The sequence below is a fragment of the Ictalurus furcatus genome, chromosome 5 (genome assembly GCF_023375685.1).
Source record: "Ictalurus furcatus strain D&B chromosome 5, Billie_1.0, whole genome shotgun sequence".
NCBI classification, from domain to species: domain Eukaryota; kingdom Metazoa; phylum Chordata; class Actinopteri; order Siluriformes; family Ictaluridae; genus Ictalurus; species Ictalurus furcatus.
Genome location: NC_071259.1, coordinates 21,235,831 through 21,252,524, shown reverse-complemented (window position 1 = coordinate 21,252,524; position 16,694 = coordinate 21,235,831). Strand labels below are relative to the sequence as shown.

The window sequence follows — 16,694 nt, the reverse complement described above, 5'->3', positions numbered from 1 at the left end:
ATCCATCCATTTTCTGTACCATTTATTCTACACAGGGTCGCAGGGAGCCTGGAGCCTATCCCAGGGGACTCAGGGCACAAGGCAGGGGACACCCTGAACAGGGTGCTAACCCACTGCAGGGCACATTCACACACTACAGACAATTTGGAAATGCCAATCTGCCTACAGCTCATGTTTTTGGACTGGGGAGGAAACCGGGGTACCTGGAGGAAACACCTGAAGCATGGGGAGAACATGCAAACTCCACTCACACAGTACAGCAGCATGAATTGAAACCCCAACCCTGAAAGTGCGAGGCAAACGTGCTAACCACTAAGCCACCATGCCCCGGTTACTGAGTGAAAGGAAATAATTTGCAGAATTTAGAGAATAAAAAGGTTGAATTACATTCAAAGGTACTATAAAATGTAACAATGATTCCCTCAACCATCCATCCATCCATTTTCTATACCACTTATCCTACAGGGTTGCAGGGAACCTGCAGCCTATCCCAGGGAGCATGGGGCACAAGTCAGGGTACACCCTGGACAGGGTGCCAATCCATCGCAGGGCATCACACATTCACACACCCATTCATACACTACGGGAAATGCCAATCAGCCGGAGTACCCGGAGGAAACCCCTGCAGCACCCGTGCATCATGAAGCATCACGAAGCCACCATGCCCCGGTTACTGAATATGAATGAATGGAAATGATTTGCACAATTTAGTGAACAACAAGGTTGAATTATATTCAAAGATACTATAAAATGTAACATAGGTGCAAAATGATTCATTCAACCAAACCACCTGAAATCAAAACTAATCTTAAATCTTTACTGTATGCACTAGATGGCACTGTAGGACAACTCACACATAGCAGCAGGGAAGCGCTTGGAAATCAAGCATATAGGCTGTAGAAGCAGGCTACTTGTTGCATTTTTATTATTATTATTATCATCAATATTTAGAGAGGCACCAAATAACGCAAAAAGAAAAAAATTCTCCATACATGCATTATGTACTCTCTCCCCCTCTCCAAACAAACAAACAAACCAACAGTTATCCAGACAGCCAAAACTGTCAGATATTCCTATCCTTGTGAGAATATATGCCCCCCTCCCCCCACAACACACACACACACACACACACACACACACACACACCCTTTTTTACTTCAGTAAAAGTCTCTGTCCAGGATTGCAAAAACGGTACAAAACTCTTATTAGTGTTAAACTAAATTGTGTAGATTGAATGTTTTTATCCATCACAAACTTCCACACAACAATTCTCACCACGCTCAAACCTCTCGTGCTTATCAAACATAAGCTACCGTTTCCCCAAACTCTTCAGCTCTCTTTCCTCCCTAGGTATTTCCTCTGTTTTCATTTTCTTTCATGTTTTTTTCATTTGCATGGCATTTCTTTCTTGGTTGAATTAAATTGGATTTCATTTGCAGGATCATTTTCATGGCGCCATGGCCCAAGACAGGGACAGCTCAATGCGCACATGAACAAGAACAATCTAATTAAGTACCGGAGATGGAAAAGAAAAAAAAGGGGGTGGGGGGTGGTTGGTTGATTTACAACACCACATCTGTCTAAAAACCAGTGAATCATTACTCCAGTCACACATCTGTTGACTAACTTTAAAAAAAACAAAAAACAAAAAAACAAATAGGTTGGGCTAGATGTTAATCATGGAGCCATAAAGAGAGGTGTCACCGATGATCCATAGACTTACTAACCTACAGTAGCCTACATTTCAGTGGTTCATATGAATTCTCCCTTTTCACACAGGAGGGAAAGAGTTAAGCCGCTGTTGCCGATGCTCAATCCGTCCCTCTGGGCTGGGGCTGTGCTGAGGGAGGATACTTGAGGGGATGCAACAGATCTCAAACCCAACAAACTGCCATCGACTCATCCTTCTCCTCCAACACTGAACCATGGAGGAGTTTTATCACGCAGGTTGAAGACGATCTTGGTGACCTCGATCAGTACATTTCTTAAAACTTGGACACGTCCTTTACGTGTTTTAGAGACAATGCACATGCAGGTGAGCGTCCTTTATGATATTTATTTATTTGTTTATTATTAATAAACAAATATAACAAACAAGTATATAACCAAGTTGCACAGACACATAGCACATAGCACTAGTACACTATTAAGTTTTACGCGCACCGACGTGTGTGTGGAGTCAAAAATTGTCGGTATTTAGCTCGTGAAATTCCCGTATATGGTTGTTTGAATGAGATTTATCTTTTTATTGGGATTGTGTGATTAGATGATTAGATGATTAAGACATTGTCGGGAAACAACCCGAAGTTGCCATCCTGATGTCGCGCCTCTGGTTGTGTTGCAGGCGGTGCTCTTGAATAACAGGTGGTTTGTCATGTCTTCGAGGCCTTAGCGACTGTGATGCCGCACTCATGACACCGGTGCCGATGACGGCATGTCCTTCTCCTAGTTCCACTTGTCTTGTGATGCTGTAATAATCAGATAAGGGAGTGACCGGCGGCTCGCCTCTCCATCCAAATCTATGATCAGCTCAGTGTGTGTTTCGTCTTACCGCGGGCGCAAGTCGGGCAACAAACCTCCGTCCAAATCATGTCTGAAGGAAGAGATGGCCAGAGCCGAAGACTCGGACAAGATCATCCTGAACGTGGGCGGCACGCGCCACGAGACATACAAGAGCACGCTTAGGAGTATCCCGGGCACGCGCCTGGCCTGGCTAGCCGAACCGGAAGCGCAGCTGAACACCAACTCGGAAACGGGACAAACGCTCGCCACAAACGAGTACTTCTTCGACAGGCACCCGGGCATTTTCGCCTACGTGCTGAACTACTACCGAACTGGGAAGCTTCACTGCCCGGCGGACGTGTGCGGCCCGCTGTTCGAGGAGGAACTCGCCTTCTGGGGCATCGATGAGACAGATGTTGAGCCATGTTGCTGGATGACTTACCGGCAACACCGCGACGCTGAGGAGGCGCTGGATATCTTTGAACCGCCCGATCCTGAGGACGTCGACGACGACCGGGACATACCGCGGCGCTTCGGGATCGAGGACTGTCCCGAGCGCTCCAGGGGATGCTTTGAAGTTTGGCAACCCAAAATCTGGGCTCTCTTCGAGGACCCGTACTCATCCCGCGCCGCCAGGGTAAGCGCACCATCCTTCAGAAAGCCAGTCGTTTGTCCAGACTAGAGCGGTGTTGTGTCCTCCAGGCCATGAGTGTCTAATGGAAGACATCATTTGCCGTCTAAAAAATAGGCATCAATGATGAATTAAACCACTGAGTGACAAAACATTTTAAAATTGCATTAGACTGGTATGTGCTTTGACCTTTTAGAGATAATAATAATAATAATAATAATAATAATAATAATAATAATAATAATAAATCACGATAAGACGTGGGATGTTCAAATAAAAGTACCTCACGCGTCACGCGCGTAAAGAGCCGGTAGCAACAGGTGCGGTGCTGTAGTCGTAAACAGCGTCCAATTTACTCTTGGACTGAACTCTCTACATCTATTTTCTATTCATAAGATTTGACTGTATATCATGTTATTTTGTATATTAGTTAAATTGTGCGTGTGATGGCAAGTTGGGAAGCAGGGTTGCCAGGTCTGAGTTAGAAACGCAGTCCATAAACTAAACACAATGCCAAAACAAATCAAGTCCCTCACAAATTCTCCACACTGCCGTGCATTGCCAGAGGTGTTATACTTTTTTACACAGTTATACCTCTAACAAATCCAATCAAAAACTCACACTATCTGTTTGTTCTTTCATCCAAGTCCTAAAATGGTCTAATTTGTTTTTTGTTTTTTTTACACTGTGATATGGGTTATAATATAGAAATAAATGATTTTACTTTATATGCAATTTACTGTGGTTACAGTAGCTTCTTTCTAAAGATTTTACCTGTTACATCAGTTCACTACATTATAATCAATACCTCCTGCTCCACTGTGAGACTGACTGGAAGAACATGGTCGCTGAAGATAATCAAATAAATAATCACAACAGCAACACATAACATGCAATGGCATCCGCACTTACTGTTTGCACTTACAATAGCGTACCTATATTCACTGAAGTAGATTAATGTAATGAATGTAGTATGTGGCGAACACCCCCACCAACAGAAAAATGGGAAGGGGGAGGGGGGGTTTAACTATGGGATTTGTAATATCCCATAATTGAATACCATATTTGAACTGGTACAGTAGACCAGTTCCTCAGCAAGCTCATAGACCTGGAGATGCAGGTCAGATTTCAGTTTTAAGTGTCACATTTACTTTGGAAAACATATTCAAGTAATATAAAATACATTAATTGCACCCGTATGTGTTAGTGTTGGTGGTGAAATAATATTATAAACAACAGTTAAGTTTTGGGTTGCCTGTATATATTCATATTATGTTTATAGTATTTGTCCACATTCATAATATACATTGAGTTGTGTGTTTTAGGTAAAGTCAAAAAGCAAATTATGGCACTATAATTACCAGAGGAAAGTTACAGAAATAGCTTTATATCAACATGCATGTCTGTGCCAGTGTCTAAATAATGATATAAGTGACAGGTTAGTATTAGAGGGCTTGACTGTCTATATTTATATTTAGGTTTGACTTAGGTGTGTGGATACAAAGACTCCGAGGTCTTTTTGGCATTACAGTTGCCCTAATTATTTCCATTATTTGCTATTAGGTGTGTGTCAGGGTAGACAAAAAGCAGAAGGCAGAAACATATAAACTGTTAGGTGGTGTGCATGTGCTGTAAAAAAAATCCTTCTAAACATTTGTATTGTAAGCAACCTCAGACCCATTAAACTGCCACACTATGATTCATACTGGATAAAAGTAATGGTCTAATATGGTTCTGATGGGTTGCTGTAACTGTTCCTCATGTAGATGCTAAAATATATAATACCACAGAGTGGTTGAACGCTCAAATCAGAAGTTTCATTTTGTTGATGAATTTTATAAATACATTTTGTTGGTTAAAAGTTGATTATTCTTCTATAACAGCATGGTAATTAACTTTTTTTTCTTATAATAGTAATAATAGTAATACACTAGTTCAGTAACAACACATTCACATGTACTTATATGGCGAATGCTCCCAATAATCAAAGGCTAATAAGAAAACAGATTTTAAAAATGTATTGCGCAACAAAGAAAACTGTTTAAATGTTGAAATGGTGACGTTTTCTTTTCTTTAAGTAAAGAAGTATGTGTCCAAGCTTCTCAACAGTCAGTAAGTTTTCTACCACGAGCACGTCCGTAGGACTTTGTGCTTTCCAAAGTAACAGGACAACAGGAACTAATCTGTCTTGCAGATGTTCCCTAACTTTAGAAGGCAACATGATTGTGCAGAGCACACATTACTACACTGACCTTAGGAACATGGAGTTCTCCCATGGTAAATTAAGAAGTAAGGAGAGAGGGCATAAGAAGACGGTCAGTGGGGGCATGCAGTATCTTAAAGGACACTCATGAAGCAGGGCTGGGAAATATAACGATATAATATGATATTGTTAGAAATTATGCCACAGTACACATTGCTGAGATGTGCTGATATATATATATATACCTTTTAATATTTTTTAATAAATACAGACTGAATGGAACTTGAATGCAGCTGATTTGATGTTTAAGCAATAACGCAGTCACAATCGTGCGTTTATACTGAATATCAGCACATCTGTGATTTTGTGCAGATATTCAGTATAACTGCATGATTGCAAGTGCTATATTGCTTTTATATAACAGTTCTATCAACAAGAAATTAATATCGAACAAGTGACATTTCAGACACAATATGGCCAAATGTTCTGTTTATTTTTGCTCCACTAACGGAAATAGATCCCAAAGAAGCCACGCTCACTTTATAGCTCATTGGCTAGTTTGCTAGCTAGCTCATATTGATCTGTCCATTCCCATTAAAGATGCTTCAGGTAAAATTGTCATCCCTTCTTCCGTTATATCTTCACCTGATGAACTTTCATATTTTAAGTCAGTAGTTATACACCTGAAAAGTATCGTTTGCTGTGTTCGCTGATGATTTCACTAACTCTACTGTGGTATGGCCCCTACACAGTACTGTCAGGAAATCATTAACATTATCTCTCATTATATCTGTGCCTATGCAGTCCATCTATACAGCATATCCATATTTCTCCCAGTGGGCCATGGTGGGTACTACAGTGGTCCATCACTTAAACGATATTAAACTGTAAGTGCGAAGTGCAAAAATAATTAAAATATTCTTATTGCATTATGTTGAGGAATTTTCATGTTTAAATGGGAAATCTCTAATATGCACTTCTTAGACTTGAACTTGAAAATTAAAGTTGAGGTTAAGAAAAAAAAGATTAGGGTTAAGGTTAGGGATGGATTAGAATTCCTACCTTTTCTTACAATGTTAGCCATTATTATGATTTACAAGAAAAAAAAAAACAACAAACACCTCATCCTTGCTGCTTCAAATTCATATGAATTTCTCACAAGATCAGGTTTGATGGCTGCCTGAATGCAAATATTATGCAGCATAAAACAAATTCCACCATCTGTTTTACAATAGTACACATTAATAGTATACACCTCATTGAATTGCCCAGTCTGAGCACTACATCAGTGAAATATATATGATTTAAGGTATTATCTATAGGTTGTGTTTTCTGAGGTGATTTGGCAGCTGCTTCCTTAATATAAAATTAATATAATACCCGCTTAAAATCTATGGATGACAGGGCTTTTTCACTCTATGCTCCTTCCCTTTGGAACTCTCTTCCTATCGAACTTAGGGAAGCTCATACCTTTGGCATTTATAAAGCTCAACTCAAGACATACTTTTTTAAACTTGCATTTGACTGTTGATGTATACTTTTAATATTAGTATTATTATTCTTCTTGTTATTCTTATTAACTTATATATTTTTTTTTCTGTGTACTGCTTATTTTGTGTACAGCGCTTTGAGAAGCTGCTTTTAAAGGCGCTTTATAAAATAAAGTTTATTATTGTTATTATAAGTCTTCCTGAAGCCCTATAATAGCTTGTGCTTATCAATTTTCCACAAGTCCATTTGGATCAGTTCTGTCATGTTGTACAGTATGTGGTGGAAGCTTTGGTGGCCAGTTGTGTGAGCTGGCTGAGCTACTTTAGTATACTTTATATACCCTGTTACTGTCCGAGTGCATGATACGCATAATACCTACTGCAGATTATAGCACTTAAATTAATGTTCATCATGAAAGATTCAGCATGGATCAAATGCCATGTTTTGGTGCCTGGTATGAATCTGTTTTCATGCATCTGTGTAATTGTAAATGCGCATTCATTTGCACGAGTCTTACCAATAGCAGTTTAAAAATTTGGACAATGTTTTTTGACTAGGAAATAAATATTTTCTTTATTTGAGAAAAGATAATTCACATAATTGATTCTTCATCTATCTAGTTCAAATAATCGCTTTCAATTTAGATATGGCATTCATTTGCATTACAGGATGATCCATCATGCCGTCCCATTTTCCCTGTCTCTTTCTGTTTCTCTGTTTCTCATTTCACCAATTTTAAACCAATCACACAGTCTGTATTTATGCCCGGTATGACAGTATTTATGTTTAGAAAGTTCTCCATATTCAGAGTTGGCTTATGCAGGTGCATAATGGAACTAATTCAAAACACCAGGGTTTGCCAGATGTTTCATATTTAAAAATACCAGGACATGAGTTTTTCAGTTGTATGAATCACTGTCCTGTAAAATTCTGTGTATATAAGATTGCATTTTCCCCTTTTGCTGTTAACTGCAATATGATGTAGCATAAAAGCAGGAGACATTAAAAATACAGGTTACCACAAGTTGGTAATATATGAATGGGAAGCAAAGATTCAAATAAACATCTAATAATAGATGTCAAATATAGTGACTAATTGTCTTGATCAGGATATGGAAAGGATCCTATTCATGATAATCATGTTAATCACATGATCACTGCAATTTTCTCAATTTAACAATATTGGTACCACTCACATTTATTGGCTGCCAGCCTAGAAAATAGCACATCCTATTTTTTGCCTGATACCCTAATATTTTGTACTGATAGCAGTAGAAAGTTAGGCTGGAATTAAAAAAAAAAGCTAAAGTGAATAAACTGGTCATGAAAACAATCATTCTTTTTTTTTTTGCCCATGGTATAGTGTAATAGATAAGCTGACCCAGAAGCCATCTGCTATGGTTGCGGCTAATGTTAGACCTAGGCGGAGTTCCTAATTGAATTCTAATTATCAATGTGTCATATAAAATTCGGACCTTAGACATGTATCGTCTCGGATTAAGATGCCGTCTCCTCTGATCTCCTGTGTGCACACCAAATTGAAAAAAAACCTGTGGCCTCTACAGAGATGCGCCATACAATTAATAAATTAATTCATATTGTCATATCTATATACAGTGCCCTCCACTAATGCTAGCACCCTTGGTAAATATGAGTAACGAAAGCTGTGAAAAATTGCCTTTATTGTTGAACCTTTTGATCTTTTGTTAAAAAACATTCACAAAAATACTCTGCTCTCATGGATATCAAACAATTGCAAACACAACACAGGTTTATCAAAAAATAAATCACAGTTTTGTGCACAGTTTTGGTTTTAAGTCCACATTATGCATGCCTGAGTCAGCTCTGAATATGCTCAGTTGTTTTGTGAATATTTCTATTTCTCTCTAAGTTCCTCAATTAATTTAAATGGACACTCTGTGAGCAGGCATAACTGTCTATGACAGGGCTGATTCATCTTGAAAACAAGCAATCAGGAAGGGAGGGGAAGAGCAGACATACACTGCTTTGGATAAAAAGCTCTTATGATATACAAAACATTCTATAATGCATTCAATGTCTCTAATGTCATGGAGCCAATGGATCTCTGACACTAACATCTTGGCTAGTTTGCCTCCTGTGGTCTGTGGCCATCTCCCATCGTTGCTCGGAGCATAATCATCTGGAGGGCTTATGTTTCCTGAATAGCTGCTTCTCAAGGTGGCTAATGCAGTTAGGAGCAGAATTGAGGAGGATAATCAGTAAGAAGTGTAGCACATCTGAGGAGAGAGGGGAAAGGGAACTATAGAGTATGGTTTTTCACGTACAGTTCAATCCAAGTCCAGGAATGAACTGATTTGCAATGATGGATTTCAGTTAAGGCTTAACTTAAAGTTTGATCAGTAACTGACATTCTGAAGTTTCACTCGACTCAGTGTGGAACCAGACAGCAGAACACCCACACATCACCTGTGTGGTTAATGCTGTACGATCTACATCCGTTATAGAAATGAGTGCATTTGTCCTCCTTGACATGCACTTTGTTATGATGCAGAGCTATGGTAAATGTCATTGCTCAAACATTAGCATTATGTTTTTTTTTAACCATTCTATGACTCATTTAAGTGATCTGGATCCACACTGCTAACTTGTGCTGCAGTTTGAGAGAATTACTTGTGTGCGTGTGTGTGTGTGTGTTGTAGCTCTACCTCATCATTAGTGTGTTCCTGCTGCGGCTCAGCCGTAATTAATCACTAGCTGGGTAATTGACTAAGGCATGAGGTGCATTCTCTCTTTGGCTGCTCTCTGCTTGCAGGTGTCTGTTCCTATCAGTTACGCGCTTGATTCATTCATTCAATGAAGGAATGAATAGGCTGCTGCATTTCATCTGCAGGCATCAATAAAACCTCTTTTGTCTGATCTAAATACAAATACAAATTAACATTACAGGCGCTTTTATGAAGGGTACCTGAATTTCCCTAGCTTTGCTGTCCTATGATAGCCTGCATGGACGATGTTTTTAAAGGACTATAGTATTCGCCAGATGTTTTTGCTGTATCTTTGAGTAGTTTACTGTAAATGTATACTTCTTAAGAACTACAACATCAGAAGTAGTGCACTGGATGGTAGAAAATGATCTATATGACCACAATGTAAACATCCTTGGGCAATTTACTCTCCCAATCCATGTTAGAGAGCTTTTGCTACCCAGAAGAATGTGAGGTTAATGCTCTCACAAATGTAAGAAGTACCATAAGAGGAACAGATAACAATGCATTCTATACCATAAGGCAATTTGGGCCATTAACAGACACTTAAGTCTTTAAAGTAAACGTTAGTGCATACTTCATCTTAACTTTGAACTTTGCACTTGCTTTGGTTTTGATGACTGCACTGAGAAAGGAATGTTGTTATGCTTGGGTGTCAATGCAAGTTTTCTCAGTAACAGGACAACTACATAAGTGCTTCATGGCAACTGACATAAACCTACATAAATGTTTAGAATGGCTCATTTCACCAGGAGTTATTTGCCAACATCTGCTTTTGGCAATTTTGACGCCAGTTAATGATTTCTCTGTAAAATTTTAAGTATGGTTCATAGGGCTACCTGACATGAAGCTATGCAAATATTTAAAAAGGCGTATTTCAACACTTGTCAATTGTTATAACTATTGAGTTTTGTCAGTTGTAAAATGTAATAAACATTTTATTAGACATCACATCACAATCCTATCAGCGTGAACAGGGCTAAACTGATTTTTAGAAAGCATTTATTCTTTTCTTTTGCAAGCTAACGTGTAAAAAATGGGAACTGCAACAAGTGCTAATTAGAGGCCCACTGGAGCAGGAATCATGATGTCCCATACTCCCTCTATGAACATTTTCATTAGAAGAGGAACAGCGGACAGGACTGTTAATGGGGTTGCCAGATTGAGCTAGTTTTAACAAAATACTCCTGAAATAAACTGGAGTTAAATCTAAGACATTTCTGCAAACAAAGGCAAATTGTAAGCACAGACAGTGTCTCTATGATGCACAGAACCATTTATATTATAAGATATATCACAAGGATTAGAAGAGGGAATGGGTGATTTTGGAGTGGATAATGTCTATACATCAGAAATCAGTGTACACCATGGTGACCTTGTTTGCCAAGCAAAGGCTGATTAAAAGAAGAAAAAAATCTGTCTCCCTATTCCAGTGCCTGATTTTTTTAGGCTAGTTTCAGGTCATAAATTTTGCTGCAACCTTATATAAACCTGGCCTTTTGAACACTGTATGCTGGACTGTATGCTAGACTATATGCTGGATGACTGTATGTTGTGAACTCTCAACTGCATATTACTGGGTTACTCATACAATTTAATAGGTATTAGCCTATGGTAAACTGTGAGTCAAGTGTGATAGCCTCTTTCATTTTGATTAATTCTGACTAAGCCTATGTTGTACAGTATGGTCACGAGCTTCTACAATTTAGTATTGATATTAGAGTCATGTTGAGCATGTGATTGCAAGAAGACCTCATAGAACAAAATAAATCTTAGTATCTTCCTCTTCTAAAAACGAGGGGAATAATGTAACTTGTAATGTATACTAGTTGTATGTAGTAGTATGTAGTTTAATCATTATGGGTAGACATTTGAATTGTTTGAATTCAGTATTCTGTCAAATGTGTAGCTGACAGAATGAGCAGGGACTGTCTTCAGTAGGTGTAACTGTTTTTAAAGGGACAACCTTGTTAATTACAAGAACGTTCATGTGGTTCATGTGAAATAGCATGAGGCCATGGACAGACGCACTGATGGCAATTACTTAACTACACATGCAGTAGTCCCCTGTCATTTAACACATCCCAAACCCACCCACCCACATGCCTGAGCATTCCCTTGTGTGTATGTTATGATTAGTTCTCAGAGGGGCCTTTTATGAGCACAGTGATTGTGTCTTCTTGGTATGCCAGGAGCTTGTCAACATCAATCCCAGAGTGCTTTGGAAAAGCCTGTGGGAGGCCCAAGCCTAACTGTTTAGCACTGGAATAAACCATTTGGCATTTAGGTAAACCAAAAGCTGAGGGTGGTATCCTGCCTTCCTTATGGTAATCGCCCACATGTTACTAATACTTGTTTCTGTTTTTTTTTTCTAATGAAGAGCCTGATATTTTATTTGGTAGGCAATTTTTTTTTTTCAGGCAACCAAAATATTTGGGTGTGTTTAGATAATTAAATTATTTTGTAAATGGCACGATATATTGGCAACTTGCTACATGTGCATAAATGACATAGTATAATAATAGTCATGACCAGAAATTTGAGACTGAGACCTGCAAAACATAAAAAAAATAGAACAAAATGTGATTTCAAGCAAAAGGCATGAGTACTGATATAGATCTGGACTAATAGCTCTCACTTAGCTCTCTGTAATAAATACATTTTTCACAATTTAGCACAATTTGGCAGTCTAAAGGGCAAATTGATTCACAAAAGCAAGTAAAGAACATTAAATCATCCACTGCAGAAAAAAAATATATCACTTCACTGATTCCAAATACAATTTCTCACAGTATTATCTGCCATTTGGACATCGCAGAAGTGACAGAAGATTTTTTTTTTCATTTGCTATATTAGGTTTGTCTGCTGTATTAACATCAAATGACAACAAATGGCACCACTCTATTTATTTTGGGCAAGGCTTAATGTCAGCATTCAAGTGAAGAGCAGTATTAATTCCTGCACTTCTGTCTGATAGATTGATGTAACCACAACATGTAACACTGAAATGTACGTTTTGTATTTTGTAAACAGAATGTGCTTTAAAAACATTGGAATGCAACTTGTGTGTGAAATTGAATGAATATTATAGGAACATTTTAGTTCTGGTAATGACTCTTACAATTTCATGGTTTGCTGGCCACATTGTGAAATCTTTTTCTGCATGATGTACGGTGTGTTTCAAATGAACAACAAAAAAAATCTTGCTTCACTTTTACATTCCTGTGTATTCCAGTTTATGGCCAAAAGTATGTGGAAGCCTCACCATAACCCCTATATGTGGGCCTTCTCCTAAATATTTGCCACAAAGTTGGAGGCACATGATTGCCTAGAATGTTTTTCTATGCTGTAGCATTATGATTTCACTGGAACGAAGGGGCTTAGCCCAAATATCTTCCCGTGTAACAATGCTTTCCAAGGTTGGGTTGAAAGCATTCAAGCGGCCCTGAACTGAACACCACTGAATACCTCTGGGATGAATTGAAAAGCGGACTGCTCCCAAGGCCTTCTCAACAAACATCAGTGCCTGACCTCACTAATACTCTTGTGGCTGAATGAGCCCAAATCCCCACAGCCACGACCAGTATCTAGTGGAAAGCCTTCCCAGAAGAGAGGAGGTGGGCATAATTTTCATGATTTTGGAATAGGATGTTCAACAAGTACATATGGGTGTCATGCATGAGTGTAGATTTGGTTTGGACATTGGAGAGTTCGAAATGTGAATGGGTGTGCTTCCCGATATTTTTTTATTAAATAAAAAAAAATCAGCTTTGTTATATCTGCAGTGTCATTACATAATTATCCTCTGCTTACCTATCTATCTATCTATCTATCTATCTATCTATCTATCTATCTATCTGTCTGTCTATCTGTCTGTCTGTCTATCTATCTATTGTCCACAGACATTTATGATCAAATTTGTGATCGAAAAATAAATTACACAGGGCATACGCAGTTTCCCCGGAAACTATGCTCCTGTTGTCATGGTCAGGTGTCCACATACTTTGGGCCATATAGTGTGTGTGCAGATATACTGTATAAATAAACGTATTTGATCAAGGTAAAATAGTTCAAAACCTGAATACTGATGAAAGGCTTATGGACCAGATTTCTATTGACATTATAGAGCTGCAGATTGCAGATTTCTTCTTTAATCTTGTCATCTATTACCTCTTTATAAACATGTAACTCTTTTTGTTCTAGACATAATATTTAACTGTAAGTGGACTATTATCAGTCACTTGACATTCTAAGGCAGAGGTATTCAAACTGTGTGTGTGGGGATGGGGGTGAGGGATAAGATTGGAAACATCAGAAAATGAATATTTATATGATTGTATCAGACTTGCCAAGCTTGACATATTTTGCATATGAGCTCTGGAGTATGCTAGAAATAGTAATCACTCAATAATATGGCAAAAGTGCAGCCTTCTTTTTTCATCATAAATAAATGGCAGATGAGCCAATCAGCATATGAATCTCTCATCATCTCCAGTGATCCCACTAAAGAAGATGCTTTGGTGCAGTGCCCTCACTGTTTGTCATGGTAAACGGAGAATGATTTGAGTCTATTAATGTGAAATAAAATCTATCAGTGTATGTTCAACAAAAGACAAGTATTTAGCTGACATCAGTTGACTACAAACAGAAAAAAAAACAACTCCTCCCCACCCCCAATTTAAAAAGACTTACAGCAAAGTGTCAAATCTAATACTTTATGATTAATTGTAAAGGTGAAGATAATTAGAATGTGATTCAAACAGCTGTTTGTTTCCTGGTCTCCTGCACTAATCAGTGCTCAGACACTTTAAACAGTCTGAGCAGATTAACTGTTATGATAAAATGTCAATTTTTTGGAGGCATTTCACGGTTTGTTCAAGGGACATTAGTCAAGTGATTTGTAAAAAGATTTGATTGAAAATACACTGTTACGGTTTTTGCTGTTTGCTGCTGTATTATTGGAGGTATTTTCATACAAGAAAGAAAGGTCCTGAGATTACTTTCTTTTCTTTTTTTCTTTTTTTTAAAAGTATACACTTGTCACAATTTCCCCTAGAGAAACCCGAAGCACGAGCTCGATGCGCGAGCTCAAAGCGAATGTCAATGGGTTTTCAGTGACACTGACTTTGTTTACTTTCGACACATGCATTTGTTATGATTTCTGTCCTGTCTCCGCCCCTGTATTTTCATTCGTTGGTTCCCATATGTGTGTCGTCATTGTTCTCAGCTGTCTTGGGTTTCACCCCGATTATGTTTGTTATTTAAACCCCTCGTCTTGTACATCGCGAAGCATTGAGTGTTATCATGGTACCAAGCGTTTGTACCCTGTTCCTCATTTTATTTCTTAGTCTTTGATCTTGTTTCTTGTTTCTCGTTACATGCTTTTGCCTAGCCTAGTTTATGCCTGTTTGCCAATCGCCTGACCCATTGCCTGTTTTTGACCACTCTATTGTCTCATGATTTGGATTTGTCTGCCTGCCTCTCTTTAATTAAAGCTCTTGTCTGCATTTGCATCCGTCCTAACCTCCATTACGTTTAATTACGTGACAACACTGCATTAGTTTGAGTATTGACAAGTTTGTTTTTTTTTTTTTTTATATTTGAGGGCACAGGTTACAAAACAATATAAATGATATGCCTATTAGGGCGTAAATTCTGGCCTTCTTAAAAAATCTTTAAAAAAAAAAAAGTGTCTTTTTTTTCACCATTTTACATTTCACCTACAACTATGGTGGATAAAAACTCATTCAAAAACAAAATGATTTTATAAATAATGCACAAGACAACCTATCCATTTGTTGTAATAATTTGAAGGAAATTTACTAGCTTCGTGTTTTAAAAATTGTCTACTGGTTAGTGAAAGAACTGACAAGCAGCAATGCTGTAAATGTGTGGAATTTTATCCTGCTTGCCAGATGGTCGGGTTGAGAGGGCTAATGCATTTCAGTGATATTGAATATTGTTATTCCCAGAAGTCTAACTCAGATTGGGCAAATCATTAATAGAGCAGGAATCCCAGAATGAGCAACAGGTGCTAAACCTGCTGGGTAATATTCCAAAGGCAGGGTGATGCATAATGAACAGCTGCCATAGGGGACAATGTGTACCTTTAACAGACTATCACACACACACACTCACACGCACGCACACACACACACACTCAAACGGTAACGTATCTGTCAGGCCTGGAGCCTCTGCTGTGGATGTTAGAATGATAGTGGCATTGATGACAATCCTAGATTAGAAACATCAGGACATGTCGTCCTTGACCCGATTGAGGTAGTGAGGACCAAATATCTGTAGAAATATCTGACAGTTATAGAGATATTAGGCAGATCCTCATGAGGAAAACTGTTTTTATCCCCCCCAAAACGTTTTTATTTAAAACAGTGATTTGTAAATGTACTTTGACTCGTATTTAAACAAAAAACGTATAAAGACAAGGTATTTGATGTTTTACCTAATCAGTTGCATAGTTTATTGAAGATAAACACTTATTTTGAAATTGATGCATGCAACACGCTCCCAAAAAGTTGGGACAGGGGTAATTTAGGACTAATAGCGATGTGACAAGTTGTGTTTCGTGAAGGTGATGTGAGACAATTATCTAATCATAGTATAAGGAGCCTCCAAAAAAGGCCTAGAACTTCAAGAGCAGTGTTGGGTCGAGGTTCACCAATCTGCCAACAGATGCGACAGCAAACTGGTATTATTTTGGGCATTTCACCTTCTACAGTGCACAATATAATTAAAAGTTTCAAGGAATCCAGTCAAATCTCAGTGCGTAAAGGGCAAGGCCGAAAACCACTTCTGAATGCACATGATCTCTGATCCCTCAGACGTCACTGTCTTAAAAACAGTCATGTAATGGATATCCTGACATGGGCTCAGGAATACTTTGGTAAACCTTTGTCAGTCAACACCATTCACCGCTGCATCCACAGATGCAAGTTAAGGCTTTACTGTGGCAAGCAGAAGCCATACATCAACACTGTCCAAAATCACCGCCGACTTCTCTGGTCTCGGTCTCATCTGAGATGGACAGTAGCACAGTGGAATCATATTGTGTGGTCCAACGAGTCAACATTTCAAATAGTTTTTGGACAAAACAGCCATCATG

At 38.5% G+C, this 16,694-nt stretch overlaps 1 protein-coding gene across 1 annotated transcript in view; it reads left to right on the top strand.

Annotated features, from left to right (window-relative positions):
- Window positions 1-1,565: 1,565 nt before the first annotated feature.
- kcnc4 (potassium voltage-gated channel, Shaw-related subfamily, member 4) overlaps window positions 1,566-16,694 on the top strand; it is a 30,273-nt gene continuing 15,144 nt past the window's right edge. The window contains exons 1-2 of the mRNA XM_053625171.1: window positions 1,566-2,035; window positions 2,345-3,139. Of these exons, the coding sequence (XP_053481146.1) occupies window positions 2,522-3,139 (618 nt within the window). The 5' untranslated portion in view covers window positions 1,566-2,035; window positions 2,345-2,521. The remainder of the gene's footprint in view (window positions 2,036-2,344; window positions 3,140-16,694) is intronic.